The following is an 11,762-nucleotide window of genomic DNA, read 5'->3' as shown; positions in this document are numbered from 1 at the left end:
TCTTTAACGAAGTTGATGGTTACCTTAAGAAGGTCGGTTACAACACCGAGAAGATCCCATTCGTTGCCATTTCCGGTTTCGTTGGTGATAACATGGTTGAAAGATCTGACAAGATGCCATGGTACAAGGGTAAGACCTTAGTTGAAGCCCTCGACACTATGGAGCCACCAAAGAGGCCAACTGATAAGCCACTCCGTCTCCCATTACAAGATGTCTACAAGATAGGTGGTGTAGGTACTGTCCCAGTAGGTCGTGTTGAGACTGGTGTCATTAAGCCAGGAATGAACGTTACCTTTGCCCCAGCTGGTGTCACAACTGAAGTTAAGTCAGTAGAAATGCACCATGAGCAGATGGCAGAGGCCGTACCAGGTGACAACGTCGGTTTCAATGTTAAGAACGTATCCATCAAGGATATCAAGAGAGGTTTCGTTGCTTCTGATGCTAAGAACGATCCAGCTAAGGGTTGTGAAGACTTCACTGCCCAAGTCATCGTTCTCAATCACCCAGGTGAAATCAAGAACGGTTATTCTCCAGTCGTTGATTGTCACACTGCCCACATTTCTTGTAAATTCCAGACTATCACCGCTAAGATGGACAAGAGATCTGGTAAGGTTTTGGAGGAGAACCCAAAACTCATCAAGTCTGGTGATGCTGCTTTGGTTGTCATGCAGCCATTGAAGCCACTCTGCGTTGAGGCCTTCACTGACTACCCACCTCTAGGTCGTTTCGCCGTCCGTGACATGAAGCAAACTGTTGCTGTTGGTGTTATTAAGTCTGTTACCAAGAAGGAAGCCACCTCCAAGAAGAAGTAAACTTGTAATCTCGCCTTTAGAGATTCTGATTTGAGACTTAATTCGAACGACTGTTTATTATTTCCTACACAAATTGGAATTGTAACCTAACGGACTCATGGCACTTTTATTCGCAGCACAATTTACTAACGAAAATATCTCTCTCCACTAATAATCCAATGGGCTTGCCGCCTAACTTCCTGCATGCGTGCATGTAATCGGGTTGATGTGGACGGGTTTTCACTATTTGATTTTTAGTTTTTAAGAATGGTAGTTTAGGTATTTTTGACAGTAATTTGTATGTATGATTTTTTTTTTTTTGTGTGGGTATGGGTGATGGCGCGACTGTTTTGTGTTCTAATGATTGAGATTGGGAGTTTGGGTTTTGTTGTATTCTCGTTGCCTCCAGTACACGTGTACTGAAGAATACATTAAGGAAGGTTGACATATTTTGGCTTGAGCGAATTATCGCCTCAGTAAGAACAGTCTGAATTTTTTTTTTCTGCAAATGAATTTGTAATTGAAGTGTATTCAGGTAATGAAGTAGGTTACATAGATTTACTTATAAATTAGAGGAAATAGACTACGTAAAGTTGTAAAAAGTGTTATGTTTTCTAAAATATATTTATTTTTATATACACATGTATATACACATACATATGTACAAGTATAATGTACATCATCTTTTTTGAATGCTTTTAGCAACTTTAACAGACTTGTTTACCTTTGTTTTGGTTTTCCTTGACCTTTTAACTATTTCCATAATTTGATCATCTCCACTACCATTGTTTTCAAACTTTTCCATGAGTTTTGACTTAATATTATCAAGTTCATTAAAGTCAGGGTGCTGAAGGACATCCTTGTAAAATTCTATAGATGACTTTTTAATTTTCTGAATTTTTTTCCTTGAAAGTTTATTTTTGCTGCCTTGTTTTTGGGTAGGTGATTCCTCCTTATCAGTCTTCAAAGTATTCATGATCTCGTACTTTAAGTTACTCAAATTATAGCATTTCTTCTTTATATTATTAGCACTTTCGAGCTGCTTTTCCCTTAATAAGAAGCTGACCAGATCTTGCTTTCTTTTCACCCTCTCCAGTACCAACCTTCTTTTTCTCTGTCCTCTAGTTAATGGCTTCCCCAAATTATCTGCCATTTTTTTTAAAAAGCAAGTCACCTTAGATTTATTAGTATAGTCACGGTTTGATTGCTTTTTAGTTTTGTTATATTATAGGCAGAGCTCGCCAAGTGCGTTTGGGCGGGCTGTCTGTGAAAGTAATTTTTTGTTCAAATGTTAAAGTAAGAATAAATTAAATAAATTTCATACTGTATTAGAAGACTTGCAGTTTAAAATTGAAAATAATTGTTCATCTTGATATATAACGCTTTCAAATAAATACTTGGAGTGTTCTAAAAATGTCAACAACTTTAAATTCTTTTGTGGGAATCACAGATTTTGTTCTTGGTTATTGTTTTAGTGCAATCTTGATACTGTCTGGAAAGGAGGAAATAGATGAAAATCTTCTTGAATTAGAAAATATTCTTCAGGAAAGCTTTAGTAATGTGAAGTTTGGAAATATCTCACCATCCGGAGTGAATGAAATTTCTGCAATTAAACAATTTGATGTTAAGGAGCTTCCTTCAATATTATTATTCACTTGTCAAAGCTTAAAGCCTTATAAAGTGATTTCAGGATATAGTCCATCAGAATTACATACGAGTCTTGAAGAATTAACAAATATCCAAAATGTAAGTATTCCAAGTCAAAATGAAAAGTTTAAGATTTTAACAAATTTCAAGAGTTTAATGGTTTTTATGAAAGGTATCAAAGAGGAGCCGTATTGTAGATTTGCAAAAGGTCTTGTTTCATTATTTGATAGTATCAATGTGAAGAATTATGGACACTACAATATATTTGAAAATGAAGAGACTAGACAAGGTCTTAAAGAATACCATAATTGGCCAACTTTTCCTCAGATATGTATTAATGGAGAATTCATTGGAGGATTAGATATTTTGAATGAAATGCATTCTAATGGTGAGTTAGTAAATGAAATACCAAAAGATGCATTTTAGCCTGGATCTCAAAAATCTTATTATTTTGTAAATATCAATAAGTTTTTAATATATATATAAATGTTAATCAATTAGTTTTATTTTTTTTTATTTAGTGTTCTTTGTTTCTCAGCTGCCATAACTATTTTGTGTTGGGTAGGAAGTCCTTTTCTTTGCCTTATTGAATTGATGATCATTCTCGCAACATTTGTGTTATTACCAAAAAAATTGGAGCTATTTTTGTTATTAATAGATTCATCATCGTTATTGTTAGAATTCAGCCCCATGGAAGCTTTTCCAAGTAAATTACTATTGTTTTCACTAATATTTGAAGCGTCTTTATCAAAACCAAATTGTAAATTGTAATCACATCTATTACTGTTCGAAATCAAAAGATTAATTTTTGAAAATCCTTCATCTTCAAACTCCTCTATGGTCATGCTTGATTCAGGGAAAGGGTCTTTATCCAACATTTCCCAGTGTGAAAACGTTAAATTAAATGAAATATTACCACTTGCCTTACTTCTCAATTCTTGACTTATTCCTAGCGATTCAATGACTGGTATGTATGCCTCAATTTTAAAAGTAGAAGTACCTTCCTTAAGCTCTTCATTAAATACATTTCCTCTTCTTTTATTAATAACACTGTAAACCTTCCCTAATACACTCTGCTCGCAGTATATAACAAGATTCAGATAAATCTCATAGATTCTGACATTTCCTCTTTGAAGAAATGCTTTTCTACATAACTCTTTGGTTGTAGTAGTTAGTTGGTTTGAAATTAAACTAATAAATTTCTGAATATTATTAAGGTGTAAAGTAAAATCTTGGTTTTCAACGTTTTTAGCTTGCAATAATTGTTCTATATCAAAATTTTCGAGAATCAACTCATTTAATATAAAATTAACGCCTCTTATTGGTTCCTCACAGAGGGGACCTGATATACTTGCAATTTCAAATCCTGTAATAATTCCATTGATAACTTTTCTATAGAGATCAATAACATCCTTTTGAGTTGGAGTGGTTAATTCTGGATAATAATTAGTGTTGTATGTACATTTTAATGACCAATTTAGAGCTTTTAAATTCTTTTCATTACTTGTCAATAAAGTAATACTTCCTTTTTTAACACAAATTCCAATCAAGACAAAATCTTGATAGCTATCAAATTCAAGAGTACCAACACTTAAATTTGGAGTGTGCTTGCCTAACAGTATTCTGTTGATCTCATCCAATTTGTCAATATGTTTGAAGGACTCGTTTGTAATATTTGACGGATTAATCACTTCAAGAATTAAAGACAGGTTTTCTTCAATATAGACAGTCAAATCACGGTCCATTGGAACTGCATTAATCTGGATACTGGCTAATTCACATGGTATCTTTGCAGTATTTTCGCCTTGTTCTTTCTCAATTGGATATTCAATTTCATAGTGTTGATCATTACTTTCTTGTTCCTTGTTTTGATTAATTGTACTTCCACTCCAAGGTGGAAATGGTATATGAGGACAAAAGTTTTGAACCTGGTTAGAATTGATATGATTTACCAGGCCTTCTCTAATAGCAATCAATGGCTTTGAAATAGATAAAGGTATTTGTGCAAACACATATTGTAGATCTGATATACACCTTTCTAAATGAACTTCGCCATGACATCCAAGAATATATTCTCCAGTATCTAAAGTGTCAATCTCAATGCAAGGATCTGATCTTGATAATAATTCAAGCCCTCTCAGCATTAAAGGAAGATCTTGAATTCTTTTTGGTTCAATTGAAACTTTAATAATGGAGGAAAGTGAAGAGTTGGTATTTGATTTATATAAGGAGTTGAACGCAGGAAAATTCGGATAATTGGAGAGTGTCAAGGTCCTGTCCAATGATGATATTTTTCCAACAATCCCGTCATTACTTTCTATGTTGACTTGATCTTCCACCTCTTTTATACACAACGCAAAGATGTGGCCATTTTGTATTTGATTTACAGGGATTAGATCACTACCAATAAGATAGAATAACGATATAACTTGGACTTTATTATTACTGTTATTATTGTGGTGATTTGAAATATATAGTGAGTCTCCAACTCTGATCTTTCCATAAAAAACTCTAGATATGCCAACAAAGCCATTTAATTCCTCATTGCCTTTTAATCTGTCTTTAGTCAGCCTGTTGTTAGTCAAATCGCATGCTGAGAATTTTGAAATGAAAATTATATTAAGGCCATCAAGCTTTTCGTATTCCACCTTTGAAGTGGCTAGTTCTGTGTAGATGGATGGAAATCTTAATTTGTTAGATTTGTATGGATCTGGTATATAATTAATTACTCTTTCAAAAATACTCTTTGACAAAGGAAGCCAGTTTGTCATAATGTTTCTGCAAATATATGCCAGTAGATTTGAGCTCTTTACATTATTTAAGTCATTCTGTACCTTTAGATATTCATTAATATGACATTCAATCTCGGAAGAATTTATTTTCAAAACTTGAATAATTTTTCTAATTTTTTCGTGGTTAAAATTGATGAATATGTTTTGATAAATGTTCCAAATTGGATCCAAAATAAACTGCTCCATCATTGTTGGCTGGTCCTTTTTTGTTACAGTGCTCGAGACTTTTTTTGTCTTGCTATTATAGTAAAAATTGCAACTAATGGCTTTCTGGAGATTACTCCTTGTTTTTGAATTCCAAGGTAGATCTAACTTTGCCGATATGCTTTTAAGCATATTTCCTCCTGTGATATCCAAACACCAACCATGTAAACATGATGTAAAGATTATATTTCCATTCAAAAATGAAAACTCCAGAGTCTTCTCTCGTTCATCTTGATATTGCTCATCAATCTCAATATCTTCCAACATTAGCTCATGGATTTCCTCTTGAATCAGCTGATGAACAACGACATTAATTTGTTCAATTAATTTAGTAATATGAATATATGCCTCTTTAACGTCAAATCCTAACTCTAGAATGAGTCTGTCCATCTTATTTAACACTAAAATAATCTTCAATCTCTCCTTAAATGCATGCTGCAAAACCTTTCTTGTTTGATCTCCAATTCCTTCAGCTACATCCACCAACAGTAATGCCCCATCAGAAATCCTTAAGGATGAAATGACTTCAAAAGTAAAATCAACATGACCAGGTGAATCAATCAAATTAATCAAATAGTCGCCATCTTCTGCCTCAAGTTTAATTTCCTCCTCGTACTTAAAGTTCAAAGCGACTGCTGATGACTTCATCGTAATTAATCTGTATTGTTCATCTTCTCTAGAGTCTAAATATCGTATTGTTCCTGCTGATTTGTTTGATAGGATGTTGTTGCTGGCCAAAAGATAGTCCGCCAAAGTTGTTTTCCCATGATCAACATGAGCAATTATACACACGTTCCTGATATTTTTACACATCTTTTCCACTTATTTTGATCAAATAGTTACATAACTTATTTTCTGTAGAATAAAATTAACTTAAAGCAACAAACGAAGCCAGAAGCTGGGTGGTCACTCAGCCCTTAAAGCTAAAAGCCACCCTATTAAATAATCTTTTTCAAGAAATTGACTAAATTAATTCAAAAAATTTATTAATTTACTATCAACTAGTTATTTTTTTTTCTCCTTTGACAATTCATATTTTTACTTTATGCCGCCCGAACACGTCATGAATTTGTTTACATGTATGCCTGCGCATACAAAACTAGAAAATTAATATAATCAAAATCTGCATTTAACTTGCATATACCGGAGTTTGCATTGTAATTATGTGTTTAATTTGTTTTTAATAAAAGAAAATGTTTCGTTAATTTGAGAGATTTTTTTCTCATCAAACTTTGAAAAATTGCTCTTAAAGTGATCAAATAGGGTGTTTAATAGAGATGTTGACAAATTTGCCTTTTTTTCTAAATTACCTTCATCTTCTCTGTAAAAAATTGGAATTGTTATGTCCACATGGAAGTAAAATAAATCAAATAATATATTTGAATAATTTAATTTTTTACTTGTAGTCGATTTTTTACAATAGTCAATTAGTAGAAAGTTCCTCCATGAATTAAGGCATTGTATTTCAATTCTGTCAATGATTTTCCAAATAAGATTGTCTATCTTCAAGTATTTTTTCAGGGTTTTTTCTAAGTTGCTAAAATCTCTGATAAAATTATTCAGATTAGTGTCAACTGTGTGTTTATTTAACTCATCATTCTCTATAGGATCTAAGTCATTGTCAGTTATTGTGTTGTTCAATATCCAGCTCTCCATACAATTCTTGAATCGGTCAATTATAATATCTGATATCTTTCTTAGAGAAAATTCCATAAGCTGTTCAAGTTGAATTAAAATTTTTCCTAATTCCATTTTAATATTGTCAATATAATCAGCTGGAAGCTTAACCCCTAACAAAACTTCCAAATTGTTTTCGTCATTAAGTAAGCCGATGTTATTATTCACAAATTTGTCATCTGTAAAATCTCCATTCTCAAGAATCTTTAACTGGTAATTTGTTATTCTTTCTAGTGAAGTTATCCAAAAGTATGTATTTTGAGTACATAAAATCATGTTATAAGCTGTAATCTTTTCAATTAGCTTTCTATTCACCGATTCTCCATTCATCATGTTTTCAAAGCATCTCTTGCAGTAATTTAGAATAAATTTCAGAATTTGGCTGAAACCCAAGTATGATATTATTGGAACTTTTTGAATAAATACAAACATGCTACTTGTAAATTCAATACATCTTAAGCAGCATTCTGGTAAGTTAAACTCGTATTTATTATATAAAACGAAATAGTTTTGAACTCCAATCGACTCTTCTTTTCCCAATTCACCTGTTATAAATAGTTTAAAAACCTGCTTATACTCTAAATACAAGTCCCTCTTTTCCCACTTCTCATTATCAATCATGATGGATAGACTAATCCAGAATTTTTGCATAAGTTCATTCTCAAATATAGTTTTATAGTAATTGTAAAGGGAAAGCCTTATATCTACTGCAGTCTTGTCAAAGAAGTTGATTGCATTATTAATAGGGATTATGCCTGACTTATTATATGCAGATTTTATTTGCTCATTTAAACAGTTCTGTAGCTTTGTGACAATTATTACATACTTTAAAAAAGCTATATAATACAAGCTTAAGTCTTTAAATTCATACTCTTGACAGAAATTCTTTGCGTGGTTTTCATTATAATTTGAGATTAACAATTTGGAAAAGATACGTATTAGAACTTGTTCAAGAAGTTGTATTATTGGAAGATAGATATGTTTCAAGTTTTTGTTTGTTGTTTCTGAGTCATAAATTCCAGAATTGTTCTGCAAACATCTATTTGAGTGGATTATTATTGAAAATACGAGTATTAGTTTGTAAAATATATTTAAGATATTGTAATGTAAAAGTTTTTCGAGACTTTGACAGCTAATTTGAATATTTAGGCATATTACTGTACTAGAACTTTTGCTATCCAAGAGAGCATCTTCTTTTCTTAAATATTCAATTAGATCCTGATTTGATTCGTCAATAAATTTATTAAGATGTATTTCAAGTTCATCAATTGCCAAATTAATTCTCTCCTTTTTAATTAAAGCAACAATTGGATTCATTACTGCGTCAATGTTAAATACTAATGAGAATTCAGCATTGTCTTCTTCGTAAAGTAAAAGACATAGTTCGCTAAATTTTTGGAATATACAAGTTTTAAAATGAGTAGAGTCCCTAATAGAATCTAGGTGATTGAGAAACTCCAGGAACAGCTCAATCCGTGAGTCATAGTAAATAGGCTTGCAGTTTGAAGTATTTTCTTCTGAAAAAGTTTCTCCAAATCTTAGCCATGAAAGAATAAAATGAATGAAGTCTTGGCATACCAACTTTTCTATAACACTTTGCATTTCATACAATTGAACAGATAATGTGCTAACTGCTCTAACTCCTCTCATTTCAGTTCCCAATATTTCAAGTGATTTGTTCATAGTATCAATGGCCTTTTCATACTTCTTTTCATTTAATAGGAACTGTACATTTGATTGAACTGGTTTTAACTTATCCAGCTTTTTAAGTTTGTCGATGATGGAACAGACCCTCTTTTTTTTATGCAAATACAATAGAATTTTGTTCAAAGACTTGAATTCTTCAAAACATGTACTTATATTTCTACGAAACCCATCAGAGCTTGAGTTTTCACCAAGGAAAGTCACAATTTCAGCAACATTTGCTTTAATCTGCTCAAACTGGTCCAATGTAGAAAAGAATGGTTGAAACATTTTGCTCAGTTGATGATATAACTTTAAATCAACATGTTTCTTTTTCAAAATTGCTTCTTGAAATATTGAATCAATACTAATTGTCTCTTCTTGGTACTTAACTGACCCACATCCACTCTCATTGGATGTAGCTAACTTGTTTTGGTGGCAGTCCTTGCCACTAAAATCATTTCTAGCAAAAAACTCTTTAATTAGCTCTCCGTTCTCTGAAAGATAGTTATCAATCACATACTGAGATTCATCGCCCAAATTGTAGCCACTGGAATCGTATGAAGTGTTTTTATCAAAGCTTATGCTATTAACTTTATCAATAATGTTTTGTCTAATTTCATCAAGGGGGCCACTAAACAAGTCCTTTACTTGAATACCCTTAATTTTGCTTTTAAGGCTTTCCATATTCTTTTAAACATGAAATTGAGGTTTCTTTTATTACTGAATTTACTTTATTCAAAATATTCTTCAATTCTTCATTATACGGTCCTCAAGAGTGTCCATTGAGAAAATTTGTGTGGTTCGAAATAGAAATGTAGTCAAATGGTTCAGTCAACAACAATATTTGGCCAGAAAGCCTTCTGAAATCAGAAATAGAAGTTAGCTAGTCTACACCTACTCTTAAATATATTTCCTATTATCAATTTCTTTCCTAAATAATAAAAATACCTAATTGTTTAATTAGGCGCCAACATGTAATATTGAATTTAATTTATTTTTAGAGGAGTAAAGTAAAATCAGGGTCAAAATTACCTGATAATTTAGAAATTAGATGCAGTTTAGCTATCATAAGCGGGGAAATTCGTACCATAAACACATTTTTTAAAGTAGAAGCAACGGATAATATCCCTGGAAACTAGATACTCGGTTTAGTTAAATTTACTGCATGTAATTACGTGGCGCCGGTATGTGATTTTGTGTGTAGGTAGAGGGTGCAAAATTAATTGACTTAATGTCAAGACGCACAAATTTAATAGATAAAATTGAACACTTTTGCAAGTAAATTACACAAAAGTGTGACTAATTGGGAATGGTTGCGTGAAAATACGAAAATTGGTGATTTAGAAAATGTTGCAAACATCATTTCTTTTAGTTCAAACCAAGTCAAAGAAAAAGGCCATACATTAATTCAAGCTGAGAAAAATCTTATTTTTTGAAGCAAGGTCAGATATAGTAATCCAGTTTACTATCATTTATTTTAAGGGATTTAAGTTTAATTAATATGAGACGATCACTTTTAATTCCGTTGGTACATATTTTTATTTTTGTACTTTTTTCAGAGTAAGTTAAATGGCACAAAATTGCCTTCAATTATGTTAACATATTCTTTTTTTTTCAGCTATTTTAGCTCAGCCAATGCATTAAGTCTTAAAGCTAGGGCTCCAGGCTCAAATAGTTCTGATTCTGATTCTGATTTGGAGAATAATGGACACAATACACATCCTACATTAAGGAAAGTTGGAAGAAGAAGAAGAAGAGGAAGAAGACAAAGCGGAGGATGTAAGTTTAATGATTAAATTTAGTATATAAGCATTAATATCATCTTTTAGTTGATAAGACTGGACTTAGCCCAGCACTTATGAGATTTTTGCAACAAAAAGATGAGGAAAGACGCAAACAGGAGAGTGAAAATGGAGGTCAAGGTGACGACGATGATAATGATGATGATGATGATCAAAGAGAAAGAGAAAGAGAAAGAGAAAGAGAAAGAGAAAGAGAAAGAGAAAGAGAAAGAGAAAGAGAGAGAGAAAGAGAGAGAGAAAGAGAGAGAGAAAGGGAAAGGGAAAAGGAAAAGGAAAAGGAAAGGGAAAGGGAAAAGGAAAGGGAAAGGGAAAAGGAAAGGGAGAGGGAAAGAGAAAGGGAGAGAGAAAGGGAAAGAGAAAAAGAAGGAGAAAGCGCGGGTTTACAAAAATTCACAAGAAAAAGTGGCTCATCTTCCTCGTCACTTGCTCTTGCTAGAAAATTAATGCGGGGCTTAGGCTCTACACCATCACCCGCAGAGCCATCAGGAACGCCCACTTCAGCTGGTTTCTCGAGACAGCCTTATACTGTATCCTCTCCAGGAACTTTCCCGCAGGCACAAACACCATCAGTACCAGCACCATACCAATCAAGTGCAAGTGGTTTTCCTCCACTGCCACCACCACCTCCACCACCACCTCCACCACCACCTCCATCCAATGAAGATGAATTTCCACCACCACCACCACCACCACCATCACCACCATCACCACCATCACCACCATCACCACCATCACCACCATCACCACCATCACCACTATCACCGCCATATCCAATTCCCGGAACACATGTTTCAATGCCAATGCCAATGCTAACTCAGCCTCCATATCCAACTCAGCCTCCATATCCAACTCAGCCTCCATATCCGACTCAACCTCCAAGCTCTAATTTAACAGGTAGAGCCTACAATCCTAGACCTTGGGGTAGCCAACCACAGCAGAGACCTGTGACATCACCGTCATCTTCATCAGGATCTTTACCATCTCTGGCTCCCCCAAAAGATAGTGATTCGAGCTCGCTCCAGTAAATACTACTCAGGTTCTGGTTAATCTTCACAACTACCTCCAGCAGAAACTAAGAGACAAACATTGGAAGTTAAGAATTTATGTTTTGGATGCTAATTAATTTAGATGATTTGTAATAAATAAATAAGTGCAATATTTGG

General features: G+C 33.3%; 6 protein-coding genes across 6 annotated transcripts; 3 read left to right on the top strand and 3 right to left on the bottom strand.

Moving 5' to 3' along the window:
• Positions 1-92: 92 nt before the first annotated feature.
• Positions 93-812, top strand: ELE39_002093 (elongation factor 1-alpha; the record flags this gene model as incomplete). Its single annotated transcript, XM_067344943.1, has 1 exon — positions 93-812. The coding sequence occupies one exon, from the start codon at positions 93-95 to the stop codon at positions 810-812; it is 720 nt and encodes a 239-aa protein (XP_067200885.1).
• Positions 813-1,470: 658 nt separating this feature from the next.
• On the bottom strand, positions 1,471-1,944 carry ELE39_002092 (uncharacterized protein; the record flags this gene model as incomplete). Its single annotated transcript, XM_067344942.1, has 1 exon — positions 1,471-1,944. The coding sequence occupies one exon, from the start codon at positions 1,942-1,944 to the stop codon at positions 1,471-1,473; it is 474 nt and encodes a 157-aa protein (XP_067200884.1).
• A 260-nt stretch (positions 1,945-2,204) lies between these two features.
• Positions 2,205-2,864, top strand: ELE39_002091 (glutaredoxin 2 thioredoxin folds; the record flags this gene model as incomplete). Its single annotated transcript, XM_067344941.1, has 1 exon — positions 2,205-2,864. One exon carries the CDS (start codon positions 2,205-2,207, stop codon positions 2,862-2,864), a length of 660 nt encoding a protein of 219 aa, XP_067200883.1.
• A 77-nt stretch (positions 2,865-2,941) lies between these two features.
• Positions 2,942-6,247, bottom strand: ELE39_002090 (elongation factor; the record flags this gene model as incomplete). Its single annotated transcript, XM_067344940.1, has 1 exon — positions 2,942-6,247. One exon carries the CDS (start codon positions 6,245-6,247, stop codon positions 2,942-2,944), a length of 3,306 nt encoding a protein of 1,101 aa, XP_067200882.1.
• A 348-nt stretch (positions 6,248-6,595) lies between these two features.
• Positions 6,596-9,481, bottom strand: ELE39_002089 (uncharacterized protein; the record flags this gene model as incomplete). The annotated part of the gene is made up of 1 exon (XM_067344939.1): positions 6,596-9,481. The coding sequence occupies one exon, from the start codon at positions 9,479-9,481 to the stop codon at positions 6,596-6,598; it is 2,886 nt and encodes a 961-aa protein (XP_067200881.1).
• An 817-nt stretch (positions 9,482-10,298) lies between these two features.
• Positions 10,299-11,624, top strand: ELE39_002088 (uncharacterized protein; the record flags this gene model as incomplete). The annotated part of the gene is made up of 3 exons (XM_067344938.1): positions 10,299-10,357; positions 10,425-10,576; positions 10,627-11,624. The coding sequence occupies 3 exons, from the start codon at positions 10,299-10,301 to the stop codon at positions 11,622-11,624; spliced, it is 1,209 nt and encodes a 402-aa protein (XP_067200880.1).
• Positions 11,625-11,762: the final 138 nt, after the last annotated feature.

Source organism: Cryptosporidium sp. chipmunk genotype I, assembly GCF_004936735.1.
Source record: "Cryptosporidium sp. chipmunk genotype I strain 37763 chromosome Unknown contig_22, whole genome shotgun sequence".
NCBI classification, from domain to species: Eukaryota; Apicomplexa; class Conoidasida; order Eucoccidiorida; family Cryptosporidiidae; genus Cryptosporidium; species Cryptosporidium sp. chipmunk genotype I.
Note: the sequence above shows the minus strand (reverse complement) of the source record. Positions and strands in the feature narration are given on the sequence as shown.